At 31.4% G+C, this 21,751-nt stretch overlaps 1 protein-coding gene across 5 annotated transcripts in view; it reads left to right on the top strand.

Annotated features, from left to right (window-relative positions):
- LOC115880903 (serine/threonine-protein phosphatase 4 regulatory subunit 1-like) overlaps positions 1–21,751 on the top strand; it is a 358,417-nt gene that overhangs the window by 308,826 nt on the left and 27,840 nt on the right. For 4 of the 5 annotated variants that reach the window (XM_030898233.1, XM_030898229.1, XM_030898231.1 and 1 more), the window contains 2 exons: positions 2,733–2,858; positions 9,375–9,486. In XM_030898233.1, the coding sequence (XP_030754093.1) occupies positions 2,733–2,858; positions 9,375–9,486 (238 nt within the window). The remainder of the gene's footprint in view (positions 1–2,732; positions 2,859–9,374; positions 9,487–21,751) is intronic. The other variant, XM_030898230.1, reaches the window with a different exon arrangement.

Genomic DNA, 21,751 nt, shown 5'->3' on the forward strand with positions numbered 1-21,751 from the left:
TGTATCGCTGGCGGTAACAATGAAATGTTGAAAATCCGGATTTTGTTTTATTTATACTTTCTTATTAATTTTGAAAAATAGGGGTAGCGATATTAAGTTGATAAGAATAGATATTATATTTTGATCTGTGTTAAAGGTTGAGAAGAGGATCACAATGGGAAAAACGTCGGCCGGAGTTTTGATTGCATTGGTTACAACATTCTTTTTGGGGGGTTTGTTTTTGGTGTTGTTCGTGTTATTTATGGACGATCCGCACTATTTTTATTAGAAAATGTCATTAGAAGTGTTCCTCTTCTCAATTCTGTATAGAAAATTTTAAAGTTTTGATGTACCTAAAAGGTACCAGACCCATAAAAATTATACTACCTTATAACAGAGTGTCTAAAAATTTATTTTAAATAATAACTAGTTTTAAACGGCAATAACTTCCTTAATTTAAATGGAACACCCTGTATATTTTATGAGAACCAGATGCACAATTTAATTGTCGATCAAATTATATTATAGCATTTTTACCTATGTCTTCAGGTTTTTCGTAGAAAATGCATTTTCTTATAATTTAGACCGCAATTATCAATATACCCATGGAATATTGACATTTTAGATTATTTTTAAAGATGTGACAAATTTTTAAAGGGTATAGATACTAATATAGTCGATATAGTTCGTTTATGTCATTAAAAAATAATAAAAAATATGTTTAAATATTTGTAAAAAGGACCAATTAATATGATTCCATTATTCAAACTACATTAATGGACTGCCTTGAATTGATTAATAATAATTGCTCCAAATACTAAAAACTGAATTTTGTATGTGTATTAGACAGTGTGGTAAAAAGTAACACCTTAAAAATTTTATGTCATTTTTTGACGAATGCTTATTTATAACAACAGAGACGTTCATTTTCATAACTTATTATTATATTGATTTCTGATTCTAAATCCCCATTTATTTAGAATAATTTATTAACTAACACAATTAATTAATATTTGGGCGGAAATACTGGTGGTATATTTAATTAATGGTATACTATAGTCTTTTATACAGATTTAAATAGTTTTATTTTTGTATAAAAATAGGCTGGTAATATTATCGTTTTTAGCACCTGTACATTTTGTACATTTGTTGCTTTAAAAACAATCTAAAATGTAAAATGTCAATATTCCATAGGTATATTGATAAATGAGGTCTAAATTATTAGAAAATGCATTTTCTACGAAAACTTGAAGAGATTGGTAAAAATGATTGATAAAAAAAATACAATTTGATGGTCAATGAAATTGTGCATTTGATTCTCCTAAAATATACAGGGTGTTCCATTTAAATTAAACAAGTTATTGCCGTTTAAAGCTAGAAATAATTTAAAATAAATTTTTAAACACTCTGTATGAGGCAGTATTATTTTTATTATTGCAACACAATAACTGATCAATAATTAAACTTCAGTATAAATTTAGTATTAAAAACTTTGATACCCTTGGAGAAATTAAACCTTAAAATTTTTACTGCAATTTCACAAAATTGAAAATATTTCAAAAACGGTAAGGTTTAAGAGTGATAAACCTTAACCAGATTTACCTTTATTTCAATCATAGAATCCAAAAATAGAATATTATACAGGGTGTTCCATTTAAAAAAATACAACTTTGATATTTTTTATTTATTTGGGACACTCTGTATCTTGTAAAAATATTTTTAAATTGTAGCTCTAATAGTCCTTCAACGAACCCAAAACTTACAATTTGTAAAAATCTAATCGTTTAGCTACAATACTCCGTGTCGTATGTGGTGAACAACCCTGTATATCGGATATATATCATGATATTTATACCTTGATATATATCATGATATTTATAAAAAAATAAAACTCAACAATCAGAAAGAAAAAAACAAAAATATAATATTGATTGGATTTGGGACAATTCAAATGTACCAAAAACTTTGCCAGAAACAGTATCAATTGATTGTGACCCTGACGAATCTGTCGATGATTTACCATTAATAAAATTAATAAATCATATAAATTTGTTTGTTGTTAATTTTAGAATATCTGTTTATTTTTTTGAATTTCCGTTTATTTTTTAGAATTTCAGTTTATTTCTTAGAATTCCTGATTATTTTTTAGAATTTCCATTTATTTTGTAGAATTTTTGTTTATTTTTTAGAATTTGTTTATTTTTAGAATTCCTGTTTATTTTTTAGAAGTTCTGTTTATTTTTTTAGAATTTCCGTAGATTTTTCATATATTTTCGTTTTAATGTTGTTCCTATTATGTGCAAAGCAACAATAATTAAGTTGAAATAAAAATATTTGCTTGAGCTCTTGATTTTACTTGATACTAAATGCAGTTTTACATAAAAAATGAAAACAAAAATATATATCAAAACTTGATATATATCGGATATATAAGTGTCAGAGTTCAATTGGATTTACCACAGATTATCAATTTGAACGATTTGAAGTACAGTCGATTCCAGTTTAGAGATTTTCGTTTTTTAAGCCTCCTATACTGAAGTCCGCCATATTGGGAAGTTTTGAATGAATACAAGTATAGTTACTTTGGAGGTGCCATTACTCTTAATTTGAAACCTTAGTAAAATAAGTAAATACATAATGCTGGTGTCATAAAATAGTATGAGGATTCGTTAGTCATAATAGTATAAATATTCTACAACACTGGATTGTTATTGTTTGTGTGTGCATAAGTAACTAAATATCCTAAATCGCAGCATGAAGACGATTTGCTTTATTATAATGACTGCAATTATTGGTATATAAGCCCTCCAGACATTGAGATATCAGTTCATAATAACCTTGAAGTATCTAAGAAAGATGCTCAATCAACAAAAGTTATGGTAAGTGGAATTTATTTTAAAATTCATATTTTATTTACCCGATAGAATTACAAATGAAATACTTTTGGTTCCTTTTAGAATAATTTTTTGTCATGTGTTTTTAATTTCTCGGCAAAAAAAAACGGCCACTAAAAACTAGTCCCAAGTGCTCGACGATGTCTTGGAAGTAGCTGGGGTCCTGTGGCAGGCCTCCTTGAAGACAAGCTGTTTTCTTTTTAGTCTTCGTTGGATTGTTGTCTCACTGACTTGAGTTCTACACACGGCTTGTAGCAGATGTTGATTCTGAAACGCTGTAATTCTACGATTTCGTAAAATATTCAGGACAATAAAGCGGTCGTCAATTGCATTTGTCTTCCGTTTTCTTAGTTCACCCCATAGACTTAAAATAAAATATAGACTGAGCATCTCATTCATAAATAGCTGGAACATGCAGTCAGACAATGTCTTGTTATTGTTTTAGGTTATAACGAGTGCGACACGAGCGATAGATAGGTTGTCTCTGTCGTAACGGTCGTTCCCTGACGGCTCTGCCGAGAAACACAACACTGTCTTTCGTTTCTCAAGTACACCTGAACTCTCCGTATCATAGCCGGGTATTTTTTTTATTTTAATGAAGCTATAATTAAATTAAAAATATATCGTATTTAAACGTTTTTATATTTTATTAAGATTTAGGACAGGTTTTTTACATAAAAGTTTAGAAAAAACGTCTTAGAGTCCGAAAAGGATAAACATAATAAAATACACGTTATAGAAGAAATTTTATAATCGAAATTACGTAATTTTTGAAATTAATAATAAATTATTAATTTTAGTCAAACATTTACAACCCCTAATATTAATCAAAACCGGATCTATTCCACAGATATAATAGAATCGGCGACAGGGAGAGAAAAAAAAATGATTGTTGTAATTTTTTTTCTAGTTAAGTGATGTCTTATTATGTAAATTAGAGAAAACATAAATCTGTTCCATTAAAGCAAGGAAGGTGATAGGAAGTGGATAAAATAAAAACTACATTTATTTAACTCGGTACTGTCTTTATTATACCGGGTGCGGCTCAAAAGTGGCTCATCCCCATAATTTTTTTATATTTTCAAATAAAAAAACAAGATTTAGTATGTTAGTATATGAAATAAATTAGGATTGATTGACGCATTCAATTGTTTTTGGTCACTTCCTGTGTCACCGGAAATGACTATAACTTTTAATTTTTAAACGGCACCCTCGGTATATTTCTACTTTATTCGATAGAAAATGACACTCTGAATAGAATGAAATATCATATGTCAACTTTTGACATTTTCGCATATGGTTTAATTGTAATTGTAACACGCGGTTCATAACGACAATTTGACTCGAAATACCAAGTGTGTGGTATCAATATATTCATAAAAAAATGCTTTTTCCAAATATGCTAACGAGTCACCCTTGTTCCATTTGAAAAAATTGACATATGTATGATTAAAAATATGATTTGTACATCTTTTAATCGGCCTAGACAAGACACGAAACCCATTAGACGATCAAAACTATTTTTCCAAGGCTCCTTGATTAAAACTTAGTGTTTTTAACAACACCATGGCACCCTGGATTGAAATTTATAATACGATTTGTTTTTAAGCGACAATGTCAAAAGTTGACATATGATATGTCATTCTATTCAGAATTCTATTATCATTTTCTATCGAATAAAGTAGAAATATACCGAGGGTGCCTTTAAAAATCAAAAGATGTAATCATTTCGGTGAAACAGAAAGAGACCAAAAACAATTGAATACGTCAATAAATCCTAATTTATGTCATATACCTACTAACATACAAATCTGTTTTTTTATCTGAAAAAATAAAAAAGTTATAGCGGTGAACCACTTTTGAGACGACCCGGTATATTAAAAAATATTGTCTCATAATGTAATATCATATTAAAATTCTTGTATGTTATTTTAGATTCTGAAGATAATTTTAGAATAAACCGGAATATATTTTTAATAAAAACATTATTAATTATTAACAGGGTTATAATTATGATTTTGTTACAATGTAAGTAAGTAAATAATGTAATATAAGAGAAAAAATTCAGATTTTACATTTTACTAAAATATTATCTAAATAAGCGCCTTTCTACAACAACGCCACTGACTCCCAATGGGTAAATTGAGAGTTGCCTAGACTTAAATGAATTATTTAAGTCAAATTTTTCTTGCAAATTTGGCACTGGCGAACCATATTTTATAGTTCTTGAACAGAAAAAGTCAATAAAATAAACACTTAAGGACTACAAGCTAAGTAAATGCGTTAATACAGCCGGGGACATAGCGGCAACAAAGCTTTACCGCACACGTGCGACGCGTACTACAAGGTAATAAATGAATGAATAGGCTCCCTCACCTGTAATCGGTGTTGTCATATTGTAAAGAACTTATCCTTTTTAAACAGTATCCGACTAATAATTTAGTAGTATAAGGACTATTTAATACATCTATGGAATATTAAAACCTACTTTATTAAACTGTAGTATTAATATCTCAATATCTGTGTATAACAAGAAAAAGAATATTGATAATATTAAAGACGTGACAACATAGGCTGGATGAGGAAGGCTCGGTCGACTGTACCCAGAAGTAAACATGTGTACAAAAAAGATTGTTTGACCGCGTTGAGATGTAAATAGTGTAGTCTATATTTTATTTTAAGTCTATGGTTCACCCACTTAGTTCAGTCATTGGGGATTTTTGCTTGGAAAAAAGTCCGGAAGTTTTGCAACTTTGCAGGTTTTTAGGTTTTGGGGTCCCTAACTAAAATCCATAAAATGCACATTTGCAGACTTGCCGCCGGCGCGCGGTGTCGCCATCTTGCCAAGATGGCGCCCAAAATCGGTATTTTGTGAATATCTCGAAAACTATGCGTTTTTCGCAAAAATTTGAGGAGAGCAAAATTAAAGAGAATAAAATTTCCTATAAAAAAGGTTTCATGAAAATTTTCGCTAAAAGTCAACCGTTTAGGCACAAAATCGCTGGAAATTTTACAATTTTGCGTAAAATATGTTATATTATGCAGGGTGTCCCAGAAATACGTGCCAGTATTTTAACTTAACTGGTAGTATTGTTCAACCCCAGAAACACGTCTATGAGGTTTTTTTCTAAATAATTTTTTTTTGAAAATTCGGAAATTTTTTAAAATTTTTTTGGAATTTTTTTTAGTTTTTATTTAAAAAAAATAATTTCTTGATAATATGGCAAAATAGGTAGTAGATTAAATTTACAAGAAAGAAAATCCAGAAAAGATCCAGTGGTTCTCAAACAAATCTCGAAGTTTTGGAAAAAATGTGTAAGGACCGTAGACTTAAAATAAAATATAGACTACACTATTTACATCTCAACGCGGTCAAACAATCTTTTTTGTACACATGTTTACTTCTGGGTACAGTCGATCGAGCCTTCCTTATCCAGCCTATGTTGTCACGTCTTTAATATTATCAATATTTTTTTTCTTGTTGTACACATATATTGAGATATTAATACTACATTTTAATATAAAAAAAATTAATATATTAAATAGTCCTTATACTACTAAATTATAAGTCGGTTCCTTTTTATAAAGGATAAGCTCTTTACAATATGACAACACCGATTAGAGGCGAGGGAGCCTATTCATTCATTTATTACCTTGTAGTACGCGTCGCACGTGTGCGGTAAGGCTTTGTTGCCGCTATGTCCTCGGCTGTATTAACGCATTTTCTTAGCTTGTAGTCCTTAAGTGTTTATTTTATTAACTTTTTCTATTCAAGAACTATAAAATATGGTTCGCCAGTGCCAAATTTGCAAGAAATTTGACTTAAATAATCCATTTAAGTCTTGAAACGACTTTCGACCGGTAGGCAACTCTCAATTTACCCATTGGGAGTCAGTGGCGTTGTTGTAGAAAGGCGCTTATTTAGATAATATTTTAGTAAAATGTAAAATCTGAATTTTTTCTTTTACATTACATTATTTACTTACTTACATTGTAACAAAATCATAATAACCCTGTTAATAATTAATAATGTTTTTATTAAAAATATATTCCGGTTTATTCTAAAATTATCTTCAGAATCTAAAATAACATACAAGAATTTTAAAATGATATTACATTATGAAACAATATTTTTTAATATACCCTATTTTTTCAGATAAAAAAAACAGATTTGTATGTTAGTAGGTATATGACATAAATTAGGATTTATTGACGTATTCAATTATTTTTGGTCTCTTCCTGTTTCACCGAAATGATTACATCTTTTGATTTTTAAAGGCACCCTCGGTATATTGCTACTTTATTCGATTAAAAATGACACTCTGAATAGAATGACATAATATCATATGTCAACTTTTGACATTGTCGCTTAAAAACAAATCGTATTTTAAATTTCAATCCAGGGTGCCATGTTGTTGTTAAAAACACTAAGTTTTAATCAAGGAGCCTTGGAAAAATAGTTTTGATCGTCTAATGGGTTTCGTGTCTTGTCTAGGCCGGTTAAAAGCTGTACAAATCGTATTTTTAATCATACATATGTCAATTTTCAAAGCATTTTTTTTATGAATATATTGATACCACACACTTGGTATTTCGAGTCAAATTGTTATGAACCGCGTGTTACAATTACAATTAAACCATATGCGAAAATGTCAAAAGTTGACATATGATATGTCATTCTATTCAGAGTGTCATTTCTATCGAATAAAGTAGAAATATACCGAGGGTGCCGTTTAAAAATTAAAAGTTATAGTCATTTCCGGTGAAACAGGAAGTGACCAAAAACAATTGAATGCGTCAATCAATCCTAATTTATGTCATATACTAACATACTAAATCTTCTTTTTTTATATGAAAATATAAAAAAATTATGGGGGATGAGCCACTTTTGGGACGCACCCGGTATAATAATGACAGTACCGAGTTAAATAAATGTAATAAGAAAAAAAATTACAACAATCATATATTTCTTTTTCTATTATATCTGTGGAATAGATCCTGTTTTGATTAATATTGGGGGTTGTAAATGTTTGACTAAAATTAATAATTTATTATTAATTTCAAAAATTACATAATTTCGATTATAAAATTTCTTCTACAACATGTATTTTATTATTTTTATCCTTTTTGGACTCTAAGACGTTTTTTCTAAACTTTTATTTAAAAAAACCTGTCCTAAATCTTAATAAAATATAAAAAAGTTTAAATACGATATATTTTTGATTTAATTATAGCTTCATTAAAATAAAAAAATACCCGGCTATGATACGGAGAGTTCAGGTGTACTTGAAAAACGAAAGACAGTGTTGTGTTTCTCGTCAGAGTCGTCAGAGAACGACCGTTACGACAGACAACCTATTTATCGCTCGTGTCGCACTCGTTATAATTTAAAACAATAACAAGACATTGTCTGACCGCATGTTCCAGCTATTTATGAATGAGATGCTCAGTCTATGTTTTAGTTTAAGTCTATGGTAAGGACCAAGAACTATTGACTACAATAAAACGACGGAAAGCAGCATATTTTGGTCATATTTTTCGAAGTAACAAATATAGTTTCCTACAGCTGATCGTTGAGGGACAGATTGAAGGACGACGAGGCATCGGGCGTAAACGGGTTTCCTGGTTGCGGAATTTGCGCCAGTGGTTTAATATAGGAGAGGCCAGTGCAATTATCCGTTTGGCTCAAGACAGGAAGGAATTCCAATTGATGGTCGCCAACCTCCGATGAGGAGAAGGCACATCAAGAAGAAGGTTCTCAAAATTTTAGCAAAAGATCATTTTTTTGGAAATTTTCAAAGTAAAATAACTCCGTTATTTTGGACTTATTTGAAAAACGATAAGAGAAAATATCTTTCTTTTATCGAGATCTACCACCCTTTAAAATACTTGCACTTATTTCTGGGATACCCTGTTTATAACAATACACGTGATGCGTATACGCAAAGTTGCGAACGATGTCAAGAATAGGTACCCAGATTGGCGTTGACTACCAGTAAGCGGCAAACCTGCTTGCACTGTGTTCGCACACTTAGAGTCTTTTTCGATAAATCGCGATAGTGTCACTGTTAATTTAGTTCTGCCACAATTTCCATCTAGATTTACTACCTTTATACAACTATCAGTAGTAGAATAAATAATAAATAACATAAAATAAGCTCCGTAAAGACTGACAAATCCACAAAATTTCAAATCAAATTCCAATGTGTCAAATGAATCGTCAAACAGAACTGTCAAGGATCCCCACCCTAGAGTGCGTTTTCCGCCCACCATGCATGAATACATGGATAGCATTATGCTCCTTCCTTAGTCTTCTTATTCAAAGGAACCAGTTAATAAAATAACCAAAAAATTGTTAATATTTAAGTGATGATAACAACGACGGTCTTCTGAAACATAAATGAAGGTCATTTCTAATATTATCTGAATTTTTTTTTTTTTTTTTTTAGGATGTATAGTACATTATTATATATTATATCTTTTTTCTCTTTTCTATTTCAGACAGTTGGATTGGAAGAACTATATTCAACTATGAGCTTAAGTGACAATTTTGAGAATGATGCTAATAAATCAGTGCTAAGTAGTTTTGAGAGTGATAATGTAGAACAGAAAGGTTAGTTACAACTGTTTAGTTTCAATAAATATTCTGCTAATTTATTTAAAAAAAAACCGGTTATAGTCTCATTTGAGTTGATCCCTGCAGCGGAAATCTTTAGTAAGGACGAAAGATTGGGATCCGCTCTGACGGGAATCCAGAGTCTATTTATCACAGGGTTTCTTAAAGTGTGGTCCACGGACCGCTTAGGGGTCCATCGCAAGTGTATTAGGGGTCCGCGGTCCGCATTACGCCAGTTAATTGTAAACATATTGATTAAGAAAAGAAATAGTGTAGGGCGGCGAATTCAGTAAGTATTTAATCACTAAACACTACGCGATGCGCGTAAGGATAAAAAAAACAAAGTTGAAGCTGTTCCCTTATCAAACGATGTTATTAATTCTAGAATTGTTGAAATGTCGTCAAATGTTTTACAAGTTGTTGAAGAATTAATTGCTTCACCGTTTCCATCCAGCATTCAATTAGATGAAAGCACCGATGTGTCACAATGTAGCTAACTCTTGCTATTTGTCCGTTACGTACAACAAGACACACGTAGTATTAAAGAAGAGTTTCTTTTTTGCAATTCACTTTTGGAGACTACAAAGGCTTCAGATGTTTTTGAAACGACAAAAAGGTTTTTCGACAAACAAAATATAGACTGGAAGACTAAACTTAGTAGTATCTGCACCGATGGAGCTCCCGCAGTGCTTGGTAATTCGTCTGGTTTCGCGGCTTTAAGAATCAAGAGATTCCTCATGTCATAATAACTAGCGATGGGAACTATCGAATGAATTAGACTATCGAATAGTTAATGAATTAATGATTTCAACTATCGAATGGTTTTATTCGAATAGAATCATTCATTCATTTGTATACTAAAGCATATGTGACAACCTCGCCGTGCGACTAAATGGTTATCGTTGAGCCACGACTATCGAATGCTTTTGATAAATGAAATTTAGTATTCGTTTGATTTTTGTGTGCGTCAGTGCATTATTAGTTCTTCCAAATTTTTATAACTTCGCTGTATAAATAATGTGCTATTTTTGCGTTTATTAAAATAGTTAAAATAAATGAAAAAAAATTTGTGTGGTTTTCCGTAGTCCGATCTTTCAATTATTTAATTTTATATGGTATATGGTATATTTTTTAATGGGAAATTTTGAGAAGTAGCAATTTTAAGAGATGAGATGAACTTACAATTAATTTTAAAAATACATATTTGTATTTTAGATGTTTTTAATAATATGAATTAAAGTTGAACTTAATAATCATATTTAAGTAATGTGGTTAGAAAAGTAAATGCGGTTATCGAACTCAAAACTATAGGGTGAGAAAAATTAAAATGAAAGTTTTACGTGCCAATTTAATTTGGCTAATTCTTTTATGCTAATTCTCTTACATGTAGTTTTTGCGAAGAAATATTTCATTTATTTTTTAAAGTAAATGCCAGTAAAGTAAATATAATTTTTTAAATAGTAATATAAAGCACCTAATATAAATAATTTTGATTTCTAATTTTTTATTTATATTTTCCTTCCATTACACTGCATGCTTAGAAAATTAATAAATGTTTATATTTCATGATTTTAAAATTTGTTGTTAATATAACAAATTAGTTCTGTAATTATTATTATTTAATAAAACCAACGTTGCCACACACAAAAATTTAGAGACTATATTATTTTTAAATAGGATCTAATATAAATAATTTTGACATCTAATTTGTTGTTTATATTTTGCTACTGCTTAAAAAAATATTTATATTAAATGATTTTAAATTTTGTTGTTAATAGGTATAACAAATTATTCCTGTTATTATTATTTATTAAACCAGTCTTTGCTTAAAAACATTAAAAATAATTTTCCTACATCCAAAATAACAAGTATTATTGCAGTGTAACCACAGAATATTAATAAAAAAATGCAGAATATATAGACTATCCCTAACTAACTAAAGCCAAACAATAATATTCTTTGCTAATATCAACTAATACCAAAATATGGCAACAGCGCCCTTCATAATGTATTTTCTGTGTAAATACTAGCACCTCAATAAAAAAAATAATGTGTCCTTATCTATGTATATCTGACTCCGCAAAAAATCAAAGATGCCGGCTTCTTTCATAGCATTGCCGAAACCTACGTCGCCGGGCGACAAACTAAGAAATTCAGTTAATATTTTATTATAATCGATCTTGACGAATAAATGAATTTCATAAATGAATGAATTTTATAAATGAATGGTTTTTGCTGCCGAATTACTAGAATACAATATTTCAAGGCAGATGACGGATCTATTCGATAATTTTTATTCGAATAGTTTTCAACGAATGTTTTCTTACTAACTATCGAATTATTCGAATGAATTGCAACTATCGAATGTTTCGATAGTATTCATTCGATACTTCCCACTACTAGTTCTGATACCATTTGCTACTACTACGTACCTTTGCCGAGGCAGGGTTCTTGGTTCTGGTCTCAATATAAACAAAAAGTCGCAACCGATTGAATGTCGCAGATGATATGCCCCTTGCCTTGTCGAAGATAACTCCACAATTTAACGTTCCCATTGGGGCTAAACAGCAGCATCCTGCTCGTTAATTTACTAGTGTACGTGTAATAAATCTACTAATAAACGTTTTCTTTTTATGTAAATAAGGCTTTTTTATTTTCCCCTATTATTTCTGATAGGGGTCCGTGGAATTGTACAAATTGCGAAAGTGGTCCGTGACTGTAAAAAGATTAAGAAACCCTGATTTATCATATAGGATATCAAGGTCTTTGTGCCTTGTTTATGTAAACGAAAGTTGGTTTAATAATTCTCTAAAAAACAATATTTTGTCTCTATAGTCAAATTATTCGAGTTATTTTCAATAGGGTAGTTGCAAAAATTAAAATTTAGGACTTCTCTTATATCGGTACCATTTAGCTCCGCGCGCACTGAATGGGTATCGGCGAGAGCGAGCGGCACGTAATTTTCAGTTTACGTTAAAATAAATGTAAGCCCGCGCACCGCATTAGATCGGTGCGCTCGATGCGCTTCGAGCTATCGGCGGTACTCGCGCCATCAGGCGAAATCAGAGAATGCACGGGAGGGGACGAATAGTCTACGCCGAACGACTGTTTTTAGTGGATCGGTTTTACATTAAACATGTCCGATGAATTATTAATCGAAAGTGTATGAGACCATATCATACTTAATATGCGGTTCTTTATAAAAATTTCTTCCAAGCACGTAACCTATATTGTTTACTACACTTATTCAATAACTGAATTAGAAAATCTTCCGATTAAACCCATTTATTTCTCATCTCGTTTTGATTATCTCACATTACTTTGAAACTCGAATTTAAATATCGTCAAAAAACTTATCATATTATTTAATTTTTGGTTTGTTTTGACGTTAGTAATAACAGCTGATAAATAGTCATCCTATGTTACTATGTTGATCGCTCCGTACAAGGTACAAATAGAGAAAATAATATTTATGTTTGAATAAAATATTTGTACATATATCTACCGTATGATAGAAAAAAACGGCGTCCAGTTGGATGGGAGATGACGATTGATGACATTTCCTATATAAATTTACATATAAAATGGCACCGACCTTCATTTCATGGCCATCGCTGATGCCGTTCCTTTTCGATAATACGGTACTATAAAAACTATTTATATTTTTTTTTTCAATTTTCTTTGACTTTTTTATTATATTTTAAGTTTTTAAAATCTTGGTTTTTTAAGTCAGAAGTGAATAAAACAGAAAACTTGTGTTTACATTTTAGTTTAATGATTGACGTTTCGACTAATTTTTAATTCGGTCTTCTTCAGAATCTATAATATACAATACAATTTTATCACTAACAATGTGTTTAATATATAAGTTTTCTTACCGCAAACGTAGAAAATTAGTTATACGTATATTATAGATTCTGAAAGAAGACCAAATAAAATTAGTCGAAAGCACGTCAATCATAAACAAAATAAACACAAGGATTCTGTTTTATTTACTACCTACTGACTTAAAACAAAGATTTTAAAAACTTAAAATAAAAGCTATATATAAATGTTTGTAATGACACTTATTTAGATTAAAAAACTAAAAATAGAAGTTTTATTTGACTATTTTTCATATCTAGCTTTGTTTTTAAAGAACAAATTAAACCCTTTTGAATGATACCAAATTTGTTAAAATCGGTTAAGCGAAGGGTTATGTAGTATATTTTTTCCCCATCTTTCACTCTATTTCACTAATTTTATGTGGTTTGTTAAGATCTAAATATATTAATGTGTGTTTGGTTAAGATCTAAATAATATTAATTTCCATCATAAAGCATAAAATATAAAAAGTTGCATAAAAATATAAATAGTAATAATACTTTATAATTTTTAATTATTAATGCCGAATGAATTTGAATAAACTTCTCTTCGTCTATGCTCAAATTTATGCTGGTGACGTACTCTCGACCGTCGATCGTGCGACTCCAGTGCGCGGCTACAATCGACTTTCCGACCGGTCACAGCGGACAATTTTAAAGAAGTAGGTGGTAAAAATGTTTTAATAGTTTGCAATGTGGAAAAAGACTTAATTATATCTCGGACAAATGTAAAAAACTAAAATGTTAAATAATTTATTAACATTTTCAGAAAAAAAAATTAAATGATGTATTAAAAAAAATTGAAAACTCGTAACGATTTGATCTTCTTTATTTTTTTTTTCTTGACAGATTCATTGACGTTAAATTTAGCAGCAATAAATAAGTTTCAGTTCCTAATTTAACTAAATTTAATAATGACAAGTATATAAATAAATATAATATGATTATAACTATATCATGTAACATTATCATACGAGTATAACTATAAATAATTTAAAATTTACTTTCATCAGACTCGTCTGTGCTTGCTTCGTCATCGGATAAGTGATCTACAGAAATATTAGTAAGTGGGGATGCTTTAATATCTGGGCATTTTAAAAGACTAAGGCATTTTAAAAGACTTCTTTGGAAAATGTTGACGTTGATTTTTGTTATTTTATTATTTTTGTTATTTTTATTATTAGAGGATCAGATGATATGAGAAGCATTCTAAGTAAGTCTTTATTCGTGGCAATTCTTGATATTTTTTGAGTGTTGTGCTCTCTAAATTAATGCCTCATGAGCTTCGTCGGAAAGTTGCCCAATAGGCACCAAACAATTTCTTATTATATCACCTGCATGGAAGAGAATTTTATGTAAGGTGACTGGCATATACTACCACGAATAAAGACTTAGGTAGAGTTCTCTAGTTTCTTCCGCGTATTTCTCAAATTGTTCAATATTTACATCATACCCCTGATGAAAGAGCCTGCAAAATGACGCTAAACCTAGTTATTATTCTTTCATCCAGACCTGTAATATCTGCACTCTTTTGTGGGCTTTGGAAGAATTTTCTGTGCGTGTTGCCATCATTGGTTGATCGAAACCAGGCTTTGGCTATCTACAATTAATCCCATTTCTATTTTAAATTTTCTTTGGATTTCTGACTTCTGCTTTTTCAATTTCAGCTTTAGATTCACTGCCTTTTGCCAAGCCACGATTTTAAATTTAATTTGTAACTAATATGCAACAGACATTCAAAAGATCTTATCCATGCATGTAAAGTAGTAGAAGGCCAAACCCATAGTTCTCAACAATGATAGATGCCTTATTTGGCTCTAAGTTCATAGTTTTTGGCGTTGCTTTGCAGATATAACAGGTCTGAGAAGATTTGTTACCAGTCAGCGTATTGCACACCTTCCCATCAACCATCGTCAAAAGAAGCTGATGATGGATATTTATTGAACAGTTTCCATTACTAAGACTGACTTCCGTTGGACGTAACTTTAAAATTTGGTTCGGAATAACTTTTGTTTCTAAGTTCACCATATCATTTGTTTCTTTTGAAAATAGAAATTTTATTGGACGGCATAGTCTGGTTGATGACGTGCTTTGATTCTGCCAAATGAGGGTTTGCGGATCATTAATAGGGTGCATTTTAATAGGCACAAAAGAAAAAGTAAACAAATATTCATCATCAGCTTCAAAGGAATTATTAAATTTTTGCTTATATCTACTATGCCCGGAACTACCATCGCATCCCTACTTACTAATTAAAAGAAGTTCACTTACCCTTATCGAAGTTGAAGCAAACTGCTTTAAAACAGATTCTTGCACTATAGACAAACGTTGCACAGTATGATCAAGTAACGCCTGAAGATCAATTTCTGCTTTTGTCTCACAAACACTAATAAATTCACTTAATGGACTACATTCATTTTTTGCTTTTTGCAGCTCAATATATGATGGATATGATATAGCACAGAATATCTAGCTACGCAACAGAAAAATACTCGAAATGAAAGAGCTAAAATTGCACAAATAGAATACTAGATGGCGTGACAATATCATAATCAGAATATAATTGGAAATTTTCAACTTTCGGTTTTGGATCGACGTAGATCGACGGCCTTGAAGCTCGGCTAAAAATGCACAGTTGCCAGATTCAAACAGACTTTAATTGGCATCCCATTCTTTTTTTGGTGTATAATAATTTCTTTCTATTCTTCGTTTCTTGTCAGATACACTTATATTAATTATTCGTTTGGCTTTTAAAATAGTTTAATTTTATGTATATTATTAGAAAACATATACTCTCAAAATACATTTTTAATATACACTACTTTTTTATGTTAACTAAGAAAATAACTTTAACTACCTTTAAAATTAAGAATATACAAGGCGATTGATAGTGATATTTATTAATGCTGAAACGTTAGTAATGAAATATACGTTTAATAATAATGGAAATGATTTATTAAAATGCAGTACAAAAAATGTTAATTGACTAAAAAAATACTATAATAACAATTTTTTTCTGTTTGCCACCTTATTTATATAGACCTAGATAGACTTTAAAAAGTGACACAGGTATAATTAATAATATATTAGTTCGGCATAAAAGTTGCTGTCACGACATCGTACAATAAATTAAAATTCGTAAAATAAATTAAAATTATTAATTAAACAAATCTTTATAAAGAAACACAAGTATATCAAATTTGGGCCCAATCGAACGCCAGGAAATGGTATCGTAATATGGTACTACATTATGGTACCCCTTGATATGCTTCATGGTACCATAATATTGCAATGTCATCAAAAATACGCAAGTATAATCAAATATGAGCCAAATCGAACGTCAGGAAGTGGTATCGTAATGTTGTACTATATTAAGGTACCACTTTATATATGCATCATAGTAGATGCATCATTGTACCATCATATTGCAATGTCATCAAAAATGTGTAAGTATATATCAAATATGAGCCCAAATGAACGTCAGGAAGTGGTATCATAATATGGTACTATAGAAGGTACCAATTTATATGCTCCATGGTGAACATCATATTACGATGTTACCGAAAATACGTAGTATACAAAGTTTAAGCTCAATCGAACGCCAGGAAATGGTATCGTAATATGGTACTACATTATGGTACCCCTTGATATGCTTCATGGTACCATAATATTGTAATGCCATCAAAAATACACAAGTATAATCAAATATGAGCCCAATCGAACGTCAGGAAGTGGTATCGTAATATGGTACTATATTAAGGTACCACTTTATATGCATCATACTACCATCATATTACAATGTCACCGAAGATACTTACTATACCAAGTATAAGTCCAATCGCACGCCAGGCTTTATCAGGAAATATTACAATATAAATTACACAATGGCAACACTGCATAAAATTCTTTTAAATTTCGTTTGTAGAAAACTGTTTTCTTTTAAATTTATCGCCCTCTGTTATGTAGTAGTGAAACTACCACATCAAAATATCTGATTTGGAGACAGGCTTTTAAAGCCTGTCTCCTTTTGAGACCTACGATTTTATACATGTAACGAGGCTTCTGCTGCGTAGCTAGATATTCTGTGGATATAGGAAATGCCCTGCTTCACGAGCACTTTTTCTCAGATGAATATATGATTGTTTTGTCAATCTGCAATCTACATAAAGAGCCAAAGCCTCATCCCTGCTGTATTGTCGCACGTTTTTGTTTTCCTTTTCCCGTCTTAAAAGCTTGATCTGGGTTGAGCGATTTGGCGATGCCGAACTAATTTCCTTTATTAAATTGGCTGCATCTCTTTTTGCCATCACTTCTGAGAGCCACCTCAGTTGCAAACGTTAGTTCTTCAACACCGGAAGAAAGCAAATATTGAACTTTTTTTCTTTGATCGATATTTAACTTCTTCGAGATGGTTTCGGCAGTCGTCCGACGATCTCGGTTGTTCTGACACTGCACAATCATTAATAGTCATTTGAAAATTTAAATCATCCCCATCTAACAAGTCCGCATACTTTAAAAATAGTTCATTTTTTCTGCCCGACTTTTCCCATCTTTCTTTTAATTTTCTTTGAAAAATCGCAAACAATGACTTTCCACCGAGCCTGAGTTTCTTTGTGCTGTCCTCACTTGATAGTTTTCCATTAAAATTGTAAGCAAAGATTCATACGAATTTTTCTTTACAGACTGATGCCATATTTGAAAAAACGCTCTTCTAGAGACGTTAAACATGATTCCTAAAACAAGAAAAAAGAAACTGTTTCGCAAGTTTCCGCAAAAACTAAAATATATTGCCGAAAAGCTAATACTCCAGACTATTGAAAAATGCATTTTTCTTCTTGGCATTACTTGGCCTTTTACTATTTCTCATTTATAAAACCGAAAAATAATAGATTTTAATAATACTTACGATTATCACAACTCATTTCAGCTTAAACTTCGTAAACTTTTGATAAACTACGACCTGCTACTTGAAATGTCACTTTAAACAAGCTATTTATTTTGTTATTAGAGTTGTCATAGTGCTTGGCATGGCCTTCTATGTGAAAATATAGTTTAAACTTGTAATGTTTACGAAAAAAAAGCAAACAAATCGCATATTTTTTGAAAGTCGTCAGTTTGAACTTTGATAAATATTATCATTGTAATTTCTGATTATAATTAATTATTTTTCTTGATAGTTGTTAGTTATATTGTCAAAATAGACGAATTTTAAAGTGAATTATTACCACCTAGATATCGGTTTTAGCCCTTTGTGCGGTCGTGCCGCTCGCTCTCGCCGATACCCCTTCAGTGCGCGCGGAGCTTTATGGCACAGGCTGGACCGTTATTGACAGCGCGCTGAGTCGTAACCACCGTAATAACAAGGCCGCACAGCTTATTCGTGACGTCATCAACTGGAGGCCTAAACTTTGATTGCATTTGGTACGCTTTATACGTATATAATGGACATAAACTTTAATTGCATTTGGTACGCTTTATACGTATATAATGGACATAAACTTTAATTGCACCGAATTTGTAATAAATAATAATTAAACATAAAATTTAAAAAACATCAGATTGATATCCCGTCTCACATTATCCATCGTCATTGTATTTATTTATGCTGTAAGTTTGTCTAAGTTTTTTTTATTTCCTTTTCCAAGTCTATCATGTTTTTACAACAGTAGTTTTTCAGACGTGTATTTTTAATAGAATTTATGACAATTTTTACAATAACTTTGAGAGTTAGCGTTTGGAGAATATTTGATCTGAATAAACTTTTAATCTAAACAAAATTTAATTTGTTGGTTCCTGATTCACAGTATAGCTGTATCCACTATTAGTAATTATCTTATGCAAAACGAATTTTTTGTACATTTTTGTTTTTTTCTGTACCTAGAATTTTCTGATGTACAGGGTGGGTCAAATTCGACGCTTTTAAATGGAAACACCTTTTTCTGTAGGAGATAGACGAAAACTAATGTCGGTATCTGGAGCTCAATTTTTGTCAAAAACATGATAGTGAAAACCGCATATCGATTCTGTTACCGTTTCGGAGTTACGGAGTGTTTTTCAAAAATATGCACTTTTAACAAATCGCTGTAACTTTTTTGTTATGGAAAATTTTGTATTTTTATGAAAACATTTCCAAAGCACCTTTTTACGTAGAATTTAATGGTTTAAGTATAATTTTTTTAAAATTATTAATTTAAGAATTATCAACAGAAAATTTGATTTTTTATATGGGACACCCTGTGTATTTTTAATTTATTGAAAATAATTTAAAATTACATTTCTAAAAATATAACACACTTGATATTTTGTTCGATTCCTCTTCGAGATATAGAGTATATAAAAATTCGCCCGCTTTAAATGAGTAGGCTTTGAACGTCACCGGCTGTAATGCAAAAAAATCTAGCTGTGAGCATCAATTAATACGAAAATAATATTTGCTATGAGAGATGCAGAATTTTATAACTATTTAAAATATATTTAGTCAACATCAACACATTTAAACTATATCTAATAACAAGAAAAATAAATAGCAAACCAAGACATGAGATTTTGCTATAGGTGTTCGACATATCGACCGTCTTCTGTTATGGACAGACGGGGCAGTTTTTGAACATTTCTCGCGGAATTCATTAACTCAGTGGGGGTGAAAGATACCCTCTCATAACTGCTAAGTATTTCTAATTCTTGTCTAGATTATACGGAAGAATAAGGAACCTTTATTTTTCTGCAAATATATCGATAGGATTAGATCCATGGGCACTAAGTCAGGCGGCCTCGACGGCCAACGGCTGGAATCTTGGTTGGCTATTCAATTATTCTTGAAATTGGATGCAAAAATTTGCTGATAACTTCAGCGATCAGAGGCGGTGCGTCCTCTTGCTGGAAAAAAAATGTTTTCGAGTTCCATTAAGGGCATATCATCAATAAAAGTGGCAAACTTTTAAAAATTCTGTATTTCGAAGGGGATTATAACAAAATATCAAGTGTGCTATATTTTTGGAAAGGTAATTTTAAATTCTTTTCAGTTAATTAAAAATATAGAGGGTGTCTCAAATAAAAAATCAATTTTTCTGTTGATAACTCTTAAATTATTAATTTTAAAAAAAATATACTTAAACCATTAAATTCTAGGTAAAAAGATGCTTTGGAAATGTTTTTATAGAAATACAAAATTTTCGATAGCAAAAAAGTTACAGCGATTTGTTAAAAATGCACATTTTTGAAAAAACACCCCGTAGAATGTAGAATGTTTAGAAGGGGAGTTAATCACCGCGACCTTATAGATCTATTGTGTGTTCCCCTTTCTTGAGTTATAACGAGTTATAACTCGTCATACAGTCTCAGGGCTTTAAGAAAAGCCAGAATCTGAGACGGCTCCACAGAGGCCAGCTCTCCATCCTCGACATCAGACGTGCCAAGGTTCATGGCACGAATGGTCGTCGTCTCGGCATACTCAGTGATAAGGTGTTCTGGTGTTTCCCCATTTTCCCCACAAAATCTGCATTCGCCGTTGTTTCTCAGTTTCAGCGTACTGAGGTGTTCGTTGAGGAGACAGTGTCCTGTTAGAAACCCCGTGACAATCCGAAGATTGTTTTTACTTAAATCAAGGAAAACCTTTGATTTTTCTCGGTCATAAGTTCTAAGGACTTTTTCGAGTGTCTTAGACCGTTGGAGGACACCCATTCCAAGTTACCGATGGAGTCTTCCAGATTCTTCAGTTCCGCTTTCAGTTGGTTCCCGTTTGGAAAACAGAACGGTTCTGGTCCAATTAGTGGAGTGTTCGCTCCTTTTCTAGCTAGATAATTTGCTTTTTCATTTGCTTCTATCCCTTGGTGAGCAGGCACCCAGAGTAGGAGGACTTTATTTTCTTTGCCTAATTCGTTGAGCTTCTCCAGGCATTCTTTGACCAACTTCGAATTGATGGTTACTGAGTTGATCGCGTTAAGTGCTGCTTGACTATCGGATAGGATGGCAATTTCCTGTTTCGATAGTTCCTATCTAAGATAAATTGTACGCATCTTTCGATAGCGCGAATTTCTGCCTGAAGGATACTGGGGTAGGTGCCCATTGGTTCGGAGTATTCAGTTTTCGGCCCAAATACTCCTATCCCTGTCCCTGCTTTGGTTTTGGAAGCATCAGTATACCACGTGATGGTATGGTCTTTTATATGCTGAGTAAGCGTTTCTTTCTTCCAATCCTTTTTATTACTCAATACTACAGTGAGGTGTTTCTCAAAGTTGTAAATTCTTGGTATGTCATCCACTGGGAGTTGGAGAAGTGGAATTTTCTTTGTGAGGGTGTTCCAAGCCCCTGACCTGAAAATTTTCCCAGTACTGTTTCCGTCACTAAACACCCCGTAACTCCGAAACGGTAACAGATATTGATGTGCGGTTTTCACCATC

The sequence above is a fragment of the Sitophilus oryzae genome, unplaced genomic scaffold, assembly GCF_002938485.1.
Source record: "Sitophilus oryzae breed Bouriz unplaced genomic scaffold, Soryzae_2.0 scaffold_1660_pilon_pilon, whole genome shotgun sequence".
NCBI classification, from domain to species: Eukaryota; Metazoa; Arthropoda; class Insecta; order Coleoptera; family Curculionidae; genus Sitophilus; species Sitophilus oryzae.